The 15,938-nt window shown below is 36.1% G+C and overlaps 2 protein-coding genes across 2 annotated transcripts in view; one reads left to right on the forward strand and one right to left on the reverse strand.

The window, feature by feature from the left end:
* The window catches only part of tm6sf2b (transmembrane 6 superfamily member 2b), a 102,679-nt gene that overhangs the window by 38,804 nt on the left and 47,937 nt on the right, over window positions 1-15,938 (reverse strand). The window lies entirely within an intron of this gene.
* sbno2b (strawberry notch homolog 2b) overlaps window positions 1-15,938 on the forward strand; it is a 66,004-nt gene that overhangs the window by 14,401 nt on the left and 35,665 nt on the right. The window contains exon 4 of the mRNA XM_073862256.1: window positions 4,450-4,549. Within this exon, the coding sequence (XP_073718357.1) occupies window positions 4,450-4,549 (100 nt within the window). The remainder of the gene's footprint in view (window positions 1-4,449; window positions 4,550-15,938) is intronic.

Consider the following 15,938-nt stretch of genomic DNA (forward strand, 5'->3'; position numbering starts at 1 on the left):
GATGGGGGGGCTCAATTGTATTTTGTTGAGGTATGGATGAAAGGATAAAGTTGTGTTATGTTCAAAAGGAGGCACCTGTGTTTGTGATGATTAAACAAAGATGGTAGCTCAGGGGCTACTGTGCATGGTTGGGACTCCCAGGGCCTTTTGCCAATATCAATTATAAAACATTCTTATATTAAACCGAGTATTATCCATCAGAGATCCTATACATGGTATATATATGTTTAATTCACTATCAGTGAAGGGAAATGCAGTATGAATATGAGTACTGGGTTGTTGAATGTTCACCCGACTAGACTGGAGTAGGCTGTTTATTAAATGACATGCTGTGTCAAAGCAGGGATACATTAATTTACTAGTCTATATTTAGCATAAAGTAATTTCATATTCTGTCTTATTATGTTGTTTAGAAAGAGGATACGAGTGCTTTTTTTCATAGGGATAAGATTATACGGGGCAAGGATGGTAGATTGTGGGATAGATTCCGTATTCCAGAGGTTACAGACCGGAGCGTATTATATTGTGTTGATGGAATTTGTCTGAATCAGTGTAACCAAGTTTGTGGTACAATATCACGAAGGGGATTTCCACATAACCCCTGGATCTGTTTTTCCGTACAGTTTTTATTTGAGGAACCATGCTCAAATGTTATGGTTTTCACTGTTCGCAGAAAGTGATTTGGTTTAAAAATAATATTTGAAATAGTTTTTAAAAAATTCCCTGGGATTATTGTGTGCTGTTTATCAGTGAAAAAATATTTTCTGATTAAAAGTGCTGACATGTGGGAGGGGAAAATAATATTAAGCAATAATATCATAGCCTAGAACAGTGGTTCTCAAACTGGGTGCCGCAAGATGGTGCCAGTTTTATGACATTTTATAAAATACATAAATTTATCATGAATTCTTTGTAATTAAACCTAAAAAATAAGGCTACTACTAACCAACCGCACTACTTTGTATAATTTAATATGTTTTGTTTTCTTAAAAAGTTACGTTTTAGAACACATCTGTAATACTTTTTCTTTGGGGGGGGCACGAAGGAATGCACCGTACACAAGGGGGGCCGCACGTTGAAAAAGTTTGAGAACCACTGGCCTAGAACAGTGGTTCTTAAACATTTTGGTGTGTGCCCCAGTTTGTGTGGGGTGCATCACTTTGCGTTCCCCCCAAAAGGAAATTCATGACATAAATAGGGCTGTGACGTTGGCAGCATTTTATTATTTGAGGTGGTTATAGAGTGTGTGTGCGCGCGCATGCGCTCATTGATACATATAGGCTTGTGTATATATAATGCATACATACATTTTGAAATATAAAAATGTAAACGAGGATCATATATATATATATATATATATATATATATAAAGAGTTTGGTTCCAAAACGCGATAAACGCCATTTTTGAAAAAAATGAGTTACTGACAAAATCAATATTATATATATATTATATTAAACGCCACTCCTCCTTTTTTACAGAACGCAATAAATCCATTCCTGATATTACAGCCCACCAGTCACGCAATGTAAACAAACAATGGCGGCGCGCTGAGTACACAGAGTCCTAGTTTTCCTCATCTACTTTGTACTTCGTGATCAACAAACAAAACAAAATAATACTTTAATTGCATTGCTAAACCTGTGATGGTTTTCTGTGACGGGAAAGAAACGTATAGCCATCAACAATAATTTCCGCGAGAGGCACTCGGTTGTTTGTTCTCCCGACAGCATCAAGCCTATCATGCTAAAACATTGACCCCAGAGGATCTTATGAAAACTTGACATTATTTTACTCAAATTCAGCGAAAATCGAGCGGGACCAAAACATTTTACAGCTGATCGCTGTGAAAATGTAAAGAGACGACGTCAACTATAACCGCAGCAATGTGTTCTTAATATAACAAAGTAAGTGTTTTGGTTAATGCCATTAATTTTTATTTTTTAATCATTGTATACCACTAGTCAACTAAATAAATATAAAATGGTAAAGATGAATGCACATTTATACATTGATTTAATAGATTTATAGCATTTTTAAATAAAAAACTGTCATGGATTTATTGCATTTTGTGGAAAAAATTATTCGTTTTTATAATAAATCTTTGAAAATCAAGTTATGGATTTGAATTTTTAATGATTTTATAACCTAAAGATGCTATGTGAAAGTTTGTAACAGAAAATAGTGGTTTTCATCTTGTCACTTTCTTGGTATAGAAAACACGTTTTTACCGAAATTTATATGTTTCTTAACAAATGTGTGTGTTCATATGCACCGGTTTCTTGCGCCTATGTGTGTGCTGTAGCACTTTTATCCGTAAAACAACACTCGGTTCAAAAGAAAAATCTTTTTGGGGTTATAATGTTTCCAGCTGCACTGAAAACGCTTTCTGGTGGTGTACTGGTAGGGCAGATTGAGAGTTTTTCGCAACCTTGAGTGACCAAGAGAGAATATCTTGCCTCATTGTTTCGCCCCTGACCAGCGGGTCATCACTGATATCAGTTGCCTCCCTTTGCAAATAGCGCACTAGTCTGCTGGCCGTTTGCATTCACATGAACTTGAAGACATCTTTCCGGGAGAGATTGTACTTTATATTTTTCATAGTTTATTACGTCCACACCACCGCAGGTCGCACTTCACCACCGCAAAACATATTAAATGATACAGTGTAGTCCTGTTGCTTGGTAGCTATATTTTTCTGAGGTTTAATTACAAAGAATTTGTGATTAAGTAATGTATTTTTTTATACAATGTCATAAAACTGAGGGCCCCTGGCACAATCTTACACCCCCCAGTTTGGGAACCACTGGCCTAGAATATATCCATACTTCCAGATCCTAATGGGTGATTCTCACGAAATCCAGACTATAGAATTATTTACTTTTTTAGATTATCATTATAAAGAAATTATCATCACCGCAACATGACATTACATTAAATATATGCATTTACAAACTCGGTTTCGGTAATGAGAACTAAAAAGTTGTCTAGGTACTATGACAAACAAAATTTCAACTTTTATCTGCAGAGAAAAAATGCTTACCTGGTAGCCATCTTGAGTGTCACAGTCAATTATGTCCCTTCCAACACACTTTTTTTTAATGTTAGTTTCTCCTTGAGGGCTTAAACAATAATTGAACATTGTTGCGGAAAATGAGAAAATTGGTCTTGGACACATTTATATTCCTTATTATTGTCTCTACATCTACCAATGATCACCAAATATCACATGTTTCTTTACTGTAAATGTTTATGGTATAACATGCACTGAAGCTTTTGATTTTTTAGATTTTTTAATTATAAATTTTTCCATGTCAAAGAACCAGAATCCAGTCATGGGCACATTGCGGTAATGAAAATTATAAATGTGAAAAAAAACAAAATTGGTTTGTATGATGTCATTTGATATCATGTGCAAAATAGTACATGAAGAGATGTTAACTGTATGCTTCTTATTTTGATACTTCTACTTTGCATTTACTTTTTTTATCAAAAGGTTTCATGACACCTCATTGATTTGATTGATTGATTGATTGAATACTTTATTGAACAACAACAAGTTCAAAAGGATAAAAACACAAAAAAGCCCATAGGCTTATTTCCAATGTGGTCCTTAAGATGGAAGACGACTAACAATACATGTACTAATAACATTGAGAACAATGAAGGAAGGGAGCATAAAAAAATAGACCTCATAAGTCTAATTTTGCGAGAATCACCCTAATGGATTTAAATCAGATATCTTTTTTTTGTGTAAATCTTTATGGACATTGCAAGTATCATGTCAAGTTGTCTATAAAGTATAAATACTTTATTGGTTGTAATTTTTGTCCGATAGAGTTGGTTTAGTCGAATGCAAATATGCATCAATAAAAAGTCATAATGCATAAACATAAATGTGAATCTAAATCAAAGAAGCCAATGTGATGCTTCCTGAAATGTATAATGATTTTCCACAGAGTAAAGTGAGAGAGAACTGAAAGTGGGTGTCACATGACACAGGCATGACTTGTAAGGTAGTTCATGAATGAATATCACATGATGCAGTTTGCATGTTAACTACTGGAGCCAATGGTGGTGGACTTACTGTACTTATTGCACTGTGGTCATGTTTTAATGCACTGTGGTAATGCACTGTGGGTTTATGGGGGTATGTATACACTATAGCATTAGCATTAAGAAGTCCAGTGGTTGAAATTTGCTTCAGTAAAGACTAAAAAATACAAATTTTAAGATGACATCAATGTTAATAATGAATATTGAAATATAATTGTAAGGATATGAGTAAAGTGTCTTAAGACATGAAGCAAATTTCCCTCTTCCTTTTTTGGCACTGTATATGATACATTTCAAAACTACATGATACATCACAAAACTTTTATATCTGTGCAATCCTGTAATGTCACAGTCTGGACAAGTCACATTAACTCGTGTTCTCTCTCATCTCCCAGGCCACTGCTCAACGGCACACCAGACATGTTGACAGATTTTTACATTCCTGACTTTGACTTCTCCAGCCTGGGTTTTCCTCGAATCGGAGAACACCTTCAGGTAAGGCTGCATGCTGTCATTTTGGGAATTGGGATTTGGTGTAGGGTTTCTCCAGAAGCTTTAATCGTGTTGTCATCATGACACCGTCTTGAAGGAGCATAGACGGAGGGAAAAGGAGCGTGTTTGTCATCTTGCAAAGCTTGTTATTGATGAGTGGATCTATTTGAGATTTCTGTGTCTTTGTTTACTATTTCAGTAAAGAGATTACAAAATGGATAAAATTATCATGGATGCAATTTGGTCCATACAGTATTCCAGCTCTGCTACAATACGCACAGCCTTTTGTTGCGCCCTATGAAATCATGAAAATTATTATTATTTTTCTGGATTCTAGTTTTAAATTTCAGTCATCTAAAAGCATTTCTTATCAACTGAAGACATAAAATGAACACAAGTTATTGAAGTTTTATTTAAAATGACATATAGGCCAATAGGGCTGGGTTTCGATTCAAATTTCAAGAATCGATTCGATTCCGATTCTCAAGATCTTGAATCGATTATCATTGTTTGATTTGATTCGATTCGATTCGATCCGATACGATCTGATCCGATCTTCGAGATTTAGATAAGTGTTTTTGAAAAAAGCCCGAAATGGTGCCAGATAGGGGTGCACAGAATGACCAAACATCTATTCCATGAGTCATTTTATTTCACAGTAACAGTATATTTCATGGTATACATGTTTTTCAGTTTTTTGGATTATAAAAATGTGCAGTTATTTGCCACTCACTATAGCTTTTAACTGCTCACCACAGTTTTAAAATATGGACAATTTAAAGTTAATAATGTTAAAGTGAAAATGCCCAGAGGATAACAACAGATTAAGTCTTGATAGACAGAATTTTGTTTTTAATTGAGTTATTAATTTTATAGACTATTGAAGCTATAGTATGCATTGTATTTTGTATTTATGCATACATTACATTAAAAATAGGCAGTATGTAAAATGAACAGGTATAAATTTATGCACAAACCTACAGACAGGATAAATACCTGTATATGAGCTCTATATAGATATTATGACGGGTGCTATGATGTGAAGTCTGTTTTAAGGTCTTGACGCTCTTTACTTCCTATTGCACATTAACATTATTTTGCGTCTCTTTCTCGTCTTTCTGATCAAAGATGTTTGTACTATAAGCAAATTAGGCGTCAAACTACATCGCCCAGCAGCGCACGTGTCACTGATATAAATGCAAGTTTTGTCTTAGCTTGCTAAAAGTTCAGAAACCTTTACAACTATTAGCATTATGTGTAAGAAGAACTCTTTATTTGGCGACCCGTTGCGCGCGCCTCAAGAAACCTCTGCCCGTCAGAGATCGGCTGCATGAGCACAGAGGGAGGGAGGGAGAGAGAGATTCGCTGGAGACCCGCGGTGGATTCACTGGCGCTTATTATAAAAATTACACAAATAACTCGTTCATTTGTTATGAGTGGATTATTTTACATGTAGATCGCAGCTTTGAGCGTTTCTAGAGTTTTCAAAACAACCGCTTGCTTAACGTTACTGACCGCTATGTTCGTTGTTTTAATGTCCTTCCACCTCGCGCGTATGGGTGAATTCAATGACGCGGCAAGTTAAAGTTATTAATTATTAAATCGATTCTTTGAGTTACGGATCGATCTTTAGAGATTAACATGAAAATCGATTCAGAATCGGTGAATCGATTTTTTCAACACAGCCCTATAGGCCAATGTATTTCGGCCGTCACTACAACAATGCTACTGACAAGCGTCTGTATGAAATGTTAATATATTAGTTATTAGAAATTGTCTGTCAGCAATCTATGATTAATCATTAGCAATAAATGCAAATAAAACACTGCACAGTCCTCACTGTATGAATTAAATGTACAGCTGCAAAAATTGTTCAGTTAAGAGTTATTTTCATTTTTGGTTTGTAATGAACATTTCTGGCTTTCACTTTAGACCCAAGACGGCTTTAAAACTGCACTGTTTCACAAACATCCAGCTGTTTATGTTCACTTAAACTAGAAAAAACTTTAAAAAAAAGTTCAGTAATCGCACGTGTGTTTATTGCCGGTGCCGATGCTCTTGTGTGAGCCCTCATGTCTGAGGAACATATATGAGTGATACACGCTGGCAAATAGATTTAAAGGGGTGGTGAATTTGTTGATTTTATTGTTTTATACTGTTGTCTGATGTCTACTTATGATGTTCGCATGGTTTTTACATTCAAAAACATCAAAAGCAATAAGTAATATGCTATTTTGTAACATGGATTAGTGGCTGTCTTGAGAAATGGTTCGTTTGAAGGGGCGGGCCGCATTGAAGACCTGAACGTAAACACCCACTGCTATGATTGGACAGCTTCGTTCCCCGTCATTACATGTAGGGAAATGTTTTAAAAACATTAATGTGATAAAAATAGCAGCCGAACACAAATATGTTTGAGACACAAAAGATTCTGGGTGCTAAACATGATACACATAAATGACAATACGTATATTAAAGTAGAAACAAAACTCGACGTGACTAAATTACCGTATAAAACACAGTAAGCGTGCATCCGAATCTAAACTGCGGCTAATAAATCCTTATCAATAACTTTGTATATTTCTATTGTGCTTGTGAGGTTGCTTTTACATTCACGTAATGTTAAATACCACAGTTATATGATAAAAAATAAGCTTTGTTGAGTGTTTGACCTTTCAAACGCAACTTGCCTAAATTACCGTATACAACACAGTAAACGGGCATCAGAATCTAAACTGCGGCTGATAAATCCTTCCTTATAACTAACTTTGTATATTTCTACCTTTAAATTATAGTCGTATTGTTAAGTGTTGTACCTTTATTAATCGTTTAATGTTTTTAGTAAGTTAAAACAGTCAAACAAACGTGTTTAGACACGGATGTTACAACAGGACATATCAAGCAATCTCTTTTAACAAAGCAATAGTGAAACGCAGTAACTTAAATAAAGTAAAATGTCTTACTGTGAATTATACTGCTGTGTCATTGTTGTCAGATCCAATATAAGTGGTGCTTCTGAGTCTCTCTGCAAATCCAGCATCGACTTCTTTACAAATGAATCCATGTCCACAACGTTAATAACACTCCCCACACGAGCTGGAACTTCTTCAAAAGCAAACTTTATCCAAGCATATTGCTAATGTTATGTTTCAAGCCTCCGAATTGAAGTATTTAGCTTCTGTGTTGTTCCCACGCGGTTCTTCCACAACCGATAATGCGTTTCCATGGTATCATAACAGATCACCGCGTCAAAATAAAAGTCTCTCAGAAAAAATGTATTTAAAAGTCATTTTGGTTACATTTGTCAATCTTTAAAGACATGTTTACTCGTTAAGACACACGTGTGTCACGCGAAGCTGTGGGCGGGGCTACAAAAGTAGACTTGTCCTTTTGGTTATGGGGAGGTGTTTCAATTCTACTTTGACGTCATAGATTTCCGAATTTTTCACTGGAGTGTTTAGCTGGCTTGGTGCCAAAAACGGTTATATTTCAGTAGCACGGACGTTTTCAGTTCTGAAACTTGCAGGATGTTAAGTTAAGTATGATGACCTCTTATATAACAAATTATCAAGTTAAAATTGAGTTTTTGATTCACCGCTCCTTTAAAGAGCATTGCGTTGCGTCCTATGGTTGCACACTTAGGGGGCGTGCACACCAAAGCTTTTAAACTTGCGGCTGGCGCATGTTTTCAATTGTTTCCAATGGAAGCTTGGCGTTTTTCAAATAAGCCAGCGGCTAGCGGTTTTCTTCCGCGCTGAACACCGGCGCTCAGCGGTTTTTCCCGCACTCAGCGTTGAACATCGAGAGTTGAAAGAGATTCGTCAATGTCAGTTCTCACACACGTCCGACCAATCACTGTGGAGGAGGGGCGGGACATTACCACAGCAACCAACCGGCCCACAGCTGAAGTATCAGAGCTACCAAAGTCCTCAGCTGAGGAAAGCTGGCATTCAGCTGAAAAACAGCTGGCATTCGGCGTCCTCCAGCATTTCCAGACGCGTTTAAAAGTTTTGGTGTGCACAATTCCTTATACAGCATATTCACTGCAGTGGTGGATCCACTACTTTTCTTTATCTGTTCTGAATTTGTCAATGTCTTGTAAATATACTCTCAAAGATGTGCGGACGTATGGGCGTGCAAGACGGACTCGGGAAGAAATTATACTGTACTTTTTTTGTTTGCTGTGTTAGAATTTTGACAAAACCTGCTTGCGCTGATGAGGCAACGCTTGTCATTGTTTGCAATGCGTGACGAGAAACAGATGTAGCTTTCTTTACATCCAACATTACACAAAAGGAAAATTTTCTGCGCGTTTTCAAACTAGGATTTGAAAATGAGTTATAATGGGTTTTAATAGGGCTGGACGATATGGCCAAAATTTTTATCATGATATACTTCTTAACTTCGGTCGATACGGTATAAATCCGAAAGATAAATCCGTTTGCTTATAAAAAAAACAAGAAAAAACTACCAAGAATGCCTACAACGAATGTCAGTACCAAAAACAAACCTTTGAAAAAAGACGCCACACGCTTTGGAAGGAAGAAGCGCATTGGCCCGCGTTTAACACACATTTTTAGACGTGCCATGTAAACGGCCACGGAACGTCGTAATTTATATCGAAATATCAGAAATTTGTTTAGAAACCATATCACCGATATTGGAAAAAAATGATATCACGAAATATATTGAAATTGAATTATTGTCCGGCCCTAGGTTTTAAAAATGCCTGAATCCAAAATTTGCCAAATTCCGTGACATTTTGCATTGTATAGTAAATTCCATTTTTATGCTTGGATTCCGTGATTCCGTCTGTGTTTTCATAGCGCCCTACTTTTGGAAAAATTACTTTGCAACTGAAATAATTATAGTTTTCTCTCTATTTTAAGACACATGGTGGTAGCAGTAGTAGATGGTAAAAAATAAAACGACACACTTCACCATTTATGCAAATTATAAGTTCATATTTCACTGTTGTTAAATTTCCACTTCCACTTTCATTTCCACAAAAAAGATGCATTTTACAAGAACAGAAGCAGCAAAGACCAGACAGACCATGAGTCTGTTGAAAAAGCATCCTGACTTTCCTGCTTATCATGCATTTCCTTTGTGGGCTCCACTGATTCACTTCAGTGTCACACCTTATTCCAGTCACGTTCGGACCTGTGGTCCCACACCTGTAAGCCAAACATTAATGGGGGTTTTGTACTACACATAAATGTGCCCCTTTTGACCCCTGCATGTGACTGAAAGTACTACTACAAGCTGGTTATTTAAAGCCCTTTGGCTCTGTGTGTAGGAGTCGGACACGAGTTGGAAATTTATGCTTTTTGGTGGCACTATAATTGTCGCGCGCTTTGACGCTTTAATGAAATCATTCTTGTTGTTGCTTCGGGTTACCGCCTCAGCATAGCTAAGTTTACTTCAGTTTTCAGCTTAATAGGGACATTACATCAGTGGCTAAGTAGATAAACCTATTTTCATCTCAGTGGCGTAAATTAAAACACACACATAAAGCTATATTAAGGGGTGACGTCACCAGTTTGAAGCGAGTGGGGTGTTGGGAAGTTTGTCAGATTGCAGGCTAAAATATTAATTTTTCTGCCTTTTGAGTTTTTAAAGATATATATTTATTCTCTGGATTGATGTAAGAGATGTATTTTCCAAACAATGAATCATAGCTATGACAGCAGCTATAATTGTAAGATATGAAATAATAAATAATTATATTTAATCATATTTGTGCCCCCATTTAAAAAGGCATAGTCATAAACATCAATGTTTGTCTATATAGCAACAGAATAGATTCTGGCTGAAGACTACCACTCATAACAAGTTACGATTGAACTTTTTCTGGCTGATTCAGACTAAAGAAAGGTTCATGGTGAGTAAGGTGGCCTCTCTTGTGATTTTAAAGGGATAGTTCACCCATAAAGAAAATGTTGTCATTATTTACTCATTCTCGTTCAAAACCTGAGTTTCTTCATACTGTTAAAATCTTTTGATAAATGATGTTAAGCACACAGTTGATGGTACCCATAAGGGCTGTACAGATTAATCGAGCAAATGTGCATTTTCTCAATTAATGAATTTGAACTTTATTACGGCACATCCCAAAGCCAGGGGGTGCTCTCGTGCAGAAACCCCCTTTTTGCCACAGAAGAAGTACCATTACAAACGCTAATCCAGGAAATGTCTAAAAGAATATTTATATCGCTGTTCTTCAAATTGTTTCAGGTATGTTCATGATCAAAAAGAATGTTTTGAATGATTTTGTTTAATGAGTTTGATAAGGACTTCTTACTGACCAAAACACCGTAGTATGAAACACAGAATCGATTCAAAATCGATTTCAGACAGGCATTTTTAATGGGACACGCGTTTAATCGTTACAGCCCTAGTAACCATTGACTTTTATAGTATTTGTTTTTCCTACTATGGAAGTCAATAGGCACCATCAACTGTGCAAACCTCAAAATGTATTTTATCAAAATATCTTCTATTGTGAATAATAAAGAAACTCATTCAGGTTTAGAAGAACATAAAGGTGAGCCAATGGTGACAGAAATGTCATTTTTGGGTGAACTATCCGTTTAACACCATGCTTTCCTTCATGGGAAACCTTTCTATTATACTGACTAGGGATGTCAATTTATGCAATTTTCCTATTCGATGATCGTTTAAAGGTGCTCTAAGCGAATTCACGCGTTTTAGGCCATACATTTTTTTTGTTACATACAGCGAACATCTCTTCACTATCTGCTTGCTGCCTGACCACTGATCAAACTGTAAAAAAATGTGATCTTTGTAGACAGCCCAGGCTCCACAAACTGCAATAAAAACACAGTGGCCAAACCTACACCACGAAACATAACAAAGTGTTCCAGCCAATAAACGACAAGAAGAATTTGGGAGTGGGGGTTGGGCACATTCATGAAAGCACGGAAGGGAGGGGGAGGAGTTAGCTACGCTCCGTTTGTTTGAAAACAGTTCAAACATCAACAAAAAGTGATGTCGCACAGATTCGCTTAGAGCGCCGTTAGAGTAGCGATTAATCAATCGAATAATCGTTACATGTAATAGTGCAATAAGCCTTTACAGCAGTGCTGTATAGCCAATGACATAAAATTGTGCGTAAAAACGCCAGCTTCCTCACGTGAATTAAAATATTTTATTTTGACTAAATAACATGCTAGTGGGATTGTAAAATGAGTCAATGTAGTTAGTGTTTTGATAAAAATCATCAATTTAATCTCGTAATGAAATATAATGACTATTAGACACAGTGTATAACTCAGCTCACATGGGGTCCACTGTCAGATACACTGCGGATGCCATTTCGTTGCGTTGGCAGCCAATCTCGTCTCGCATGACATTAAAAAACCCAGGTGTGTGTTTGGCATCAAACATCATTGAGATCATGGTTAGTTTAACTTCTGCTCGCTTAATTTTTTTGGCCAATAGATATCACGAATAGTCCAGAAGAGGAATCACATCAGCTCGCCCTGGTCTCCCCATGACACAGAGCGAAACAATAATGATGGCCCTTGGCCACAATGACAGAGTTTTGGGCCTGGTGCCTAAAGTCCAGTGTACTGTCACATTATCTTTTTTCATTACTTAAGATGATCATGAAACCTTTTATTTGTAAATGTTTTTATTTGTTTATAAAAATGCATAAATATCTAAAAATGTTTACAGGCAGTAAGTAAATAAATGACCTACTGGCCCAGTTAAGACAGCAGAAAGTTATATTTACTGGCAGTTCATTCTGTACACAAACTCGCCGAGTAGTGATCTCGTTCTGGATGTTGTTCCTCATCATGTGAGGCTCTTTCAGGATTTCCTCTTTTTGTTTAGAGACACAAGTTGGTGTTGACAGGATGTGCGACCATAGAATCAAAATAAAGATAGACCGCCCATCTTGTGTCTTCCCACCCATAGCCATTTGCTCTATTTAAAATCCAAATGATGCTTAGTTAGGGATGGCTCATATTGGGCTACTAGGTAACTGTTATTGATTGGTAAAGCAGGCTAGTTTATCTTACATTTGTTTTTTTATATGACCGTTTTGTATGCGGTAAAAGTGAAGATCACACTGTGCACCTGCTCTGAGATTGTTGATAACTGTGCAGCTGTGCAGATCGCCCGACTAAACTCAGCATGCTGCATGAAAAGTGCCTGAAGTCTTTAAAAACCGCAGCGAAATTTTGTCCATGTTACACACCTGTGCATGCACCTGCTTTTTTATAAATAATAAACAACTTATTAAAGAATGCAGGTGCAAACAATGCTTGCGTATCATCTGTTGTCGTTGCACTTATTGTTAGCATACGTCTTTGCTTTTGATTGGTTAGAAAAATGTATCTGAAGTTGTTCACCTGATTTAGATTAAGTGTAGGCATTTCTTTTGTTTTTCTTTGCTGCGCTGAGAAAGCTCGCATGAAGGAAAAGAGCGATTACCTGAACTCTACAACACGAGAGAGTGTAAAACCACAGGCCGACCACAAAGGCAAGAGCAAAGCTAAAAGACCTGCATGCTTTTGCGTACTCCTTACACATACACATTTGTTGCGCATGCATCATCAACTTGCGTATTAAGGGGTCTTTTTTCACACACTGTTTAACTGTTTGATCGCTAAGCAGAGATTCGTTCAAGGTGTCAAGTGGGAGGTTTTCACAACCGAATTGCCGTAAGTGGATTTCAGGGTAAACGTGCAATTGTTAATTTAGCCTACGTAATTTAGGCACTCAATGGAAGCTATTTTTGCAAGTTTTTTATTATTTCCTCTTTAAATGCCCTTTTGACCCATACACAGCCCACCACCAAATGACCAATTCTAAGAAAATGCATGACGTAGTTTCTATATCGGCACATTACATTGGTGCCAAAGCCTTTCTGATTTGTTAATTTTATCTTGGATGTTGATTTGATAATGTTAAAGGGATAGTTCACCCAAAAATGAAAATGCTGTCGTCATTTACTCCCTCTCATGTTGTTACAAACCTGTATTAATTTCTTTGTTCTGATGAACACGAAGGAAGATATTTTGAGAAATGTTTGTAACCAAACCATTTGCGAGCCCCATTTACTTCCATTGGAGGAAAAAATTATACTATGGAAGTGAATGGGGTTCACAAACGGTTTGGTTACAAACATTTCTAAAATATTTTCTTTTTGTTCAAATTTATAAAGGTTTGTAACAACATGAGAGCGAGTAAATGATGACAGATTTTTCATTTTTGGGTGAACTATCCCTTTAATTTTGTCTTTAGTTGTACTGTATATCAGAATAATTTACACAATAATTCACTTTAATAGCATTTGTTACTGTAAAAAAATTGTTGCATTACATTTTTAAGTATAATCAGCTTGGATATAAAAATCATTACAACTTAAATTTTTTTTATCTTGACTAGTGATGAGTTGTAAAACAAAGTTTAAAGGGACCATGGCATGAAAATCTGACTTTTTCCATGTTTAAGTGCTATGATTGGGTCCCCAGTGCTTCTATCAACCTAGAATATGTGAAAAAGATCAACCCAGTTACTTAGTTTTGGTAAACCATTCTCTTAAGCACATGAAAAAATAGGTAGTTGAAATTTGGCTCTCCTTATGATGTCATAAGGAGCTCTTATTATAATAATACCACCCCTTAATCTGCACTATCCAACCACAGCACTGCCATTTAGTGCAGAGAAAAGCACAATTGAGTTTTAATTGCAACAAACCACCATCATTGTGATCAGTGTTTGAATTTTATCAGCTCATTTGCATTTTAAAGGACACACCCAAAACGGCACATTTTTGCACACACCTACAAAGTGGAAATTTAACATGCTATAATAAATTATTTATATGGTATTTTTAGCTAAAACTTCACATATGTGCTATGGGGACAACAAAGATTTATTTGACATCTTAAAGTCCCTTTATTATAAAGTTTACATTGCGTTGTAAAAATTATGAAATTATCTTTATGCGTGCTTAATTCATAATGAGAACGTATTAACACAAGCTTTTTATTCTGTTATAATATATAACACTATAAACAATAATAAATGTCATTTTATATACAAAATATAATTTTATCTTGACATGCAAATTATCTGGTTCATGTTGGTCCAGTTTAATTCAGAGGACTCATTGGTTCAGTGTATTCATTTTCATTGTAAGCCTTTAAAAAGTAATATTTTAGATGCAATTTTGTAATATTTATAGCTAAAATTCTCTAATATCTTCTTAAAAAAAACATTTAAAATCATTCCGCACAATTCCGCAGATTTTTCAAAAAAAATTCTATAGAAAAAGCAAAAAAAAGTCTGCAGATTCCCTCTGGCCCTGCTCATTACTAGTCAAGATAAAAAATAAAATCTGAAATGACTTGTAAATCCAAGTTGATTATACTTAGAAATTTAAGTGCAAACTTATTTTTTTACTGCGTGTTTGTTAAACTTTAATAATTTCTCCTTGTACAACTTTCTTTAAATATTTTGTTCACATTTTTAATGCTTAAACAAACTATAGTATTATAAATAAATAATTAATTAAACATTATCCAAGATTAATACATGTCATAAAATTGTGATTATACCTAATGAAATACCCAACTAATGTTACCAAGTTTTACTAATAAAGTAAATCAAATAACCTGTTTAATAGCCTTAATGAAATAAAAATTGTACTTCCTCTCACCACCCACTCAATGGAAGTATATTAATATACGCAATAATCTGTGACTCATGTGTACTGATATCTCAGTAATCCCGCATCACAGGCCATCAGAGTATTTCCACTATAATGACACAATAGCAAGGCGCCATTCTGTCGCTGGGGCTACCAGTCACTGGCTACTTACGGCCACTGGATGTGCTTCCAGAAAACATTGATTTCTGCTTTGAACCATTGCTACGGCCGGGCTCCAAACTGATTAGCCGATCCAAGATGGCACGATGTTTTCCGTAAAGATTGCAGAAAAAGCTTTCCAGGCTGATTTTTGGGGGGCTGGGTTCAAGAATCAATTTGATGCGCCAGGTGTTTATTCTTCTAAGCTTTTTACCGTAACTCCACTGTACGGCCGGGCAATGATGCATTTTTGAAAACCAGCCAACTGGGTACGAGTTAATTTTTTTGAGGAATTAAGTTTTTTATAGCGTATACAGAGTCACGAAACATCTGCTCGCTCATCACAGTCACCCATCCGTCCAATCAATTGTTTTCCGTTTATAAATGATGAAGGATCTCCTTCAGGATGGGGTCTGGAGACGAAAGGCAGCGTACGGATTACAATAATACACTCAGCTGGGAGCCACAAAACGTAATAATTTTTAAATAATGATCTGCCGGCTTCAAACAGGCCAGTGCAGGAGAACGGGAGCGCTGCACTGTTTA

This window comes from Misgurnus anguillicaudatus, chromosome 23 (assembly GCF_027580225.2).
Source record: "Misgurnus anguillicaudatus chromosome 23, ASM2758022v2, whole genome shotgun sequence".
In the NCBI taxonomy this organism is placed as follows: domain Eukaryota; kingdom Metazoa; phylum Chordata; class Actinopteri; order Cypriniformes; family Cobitidae; genus Misgurnus; species Misgurnus anguillicaudatus.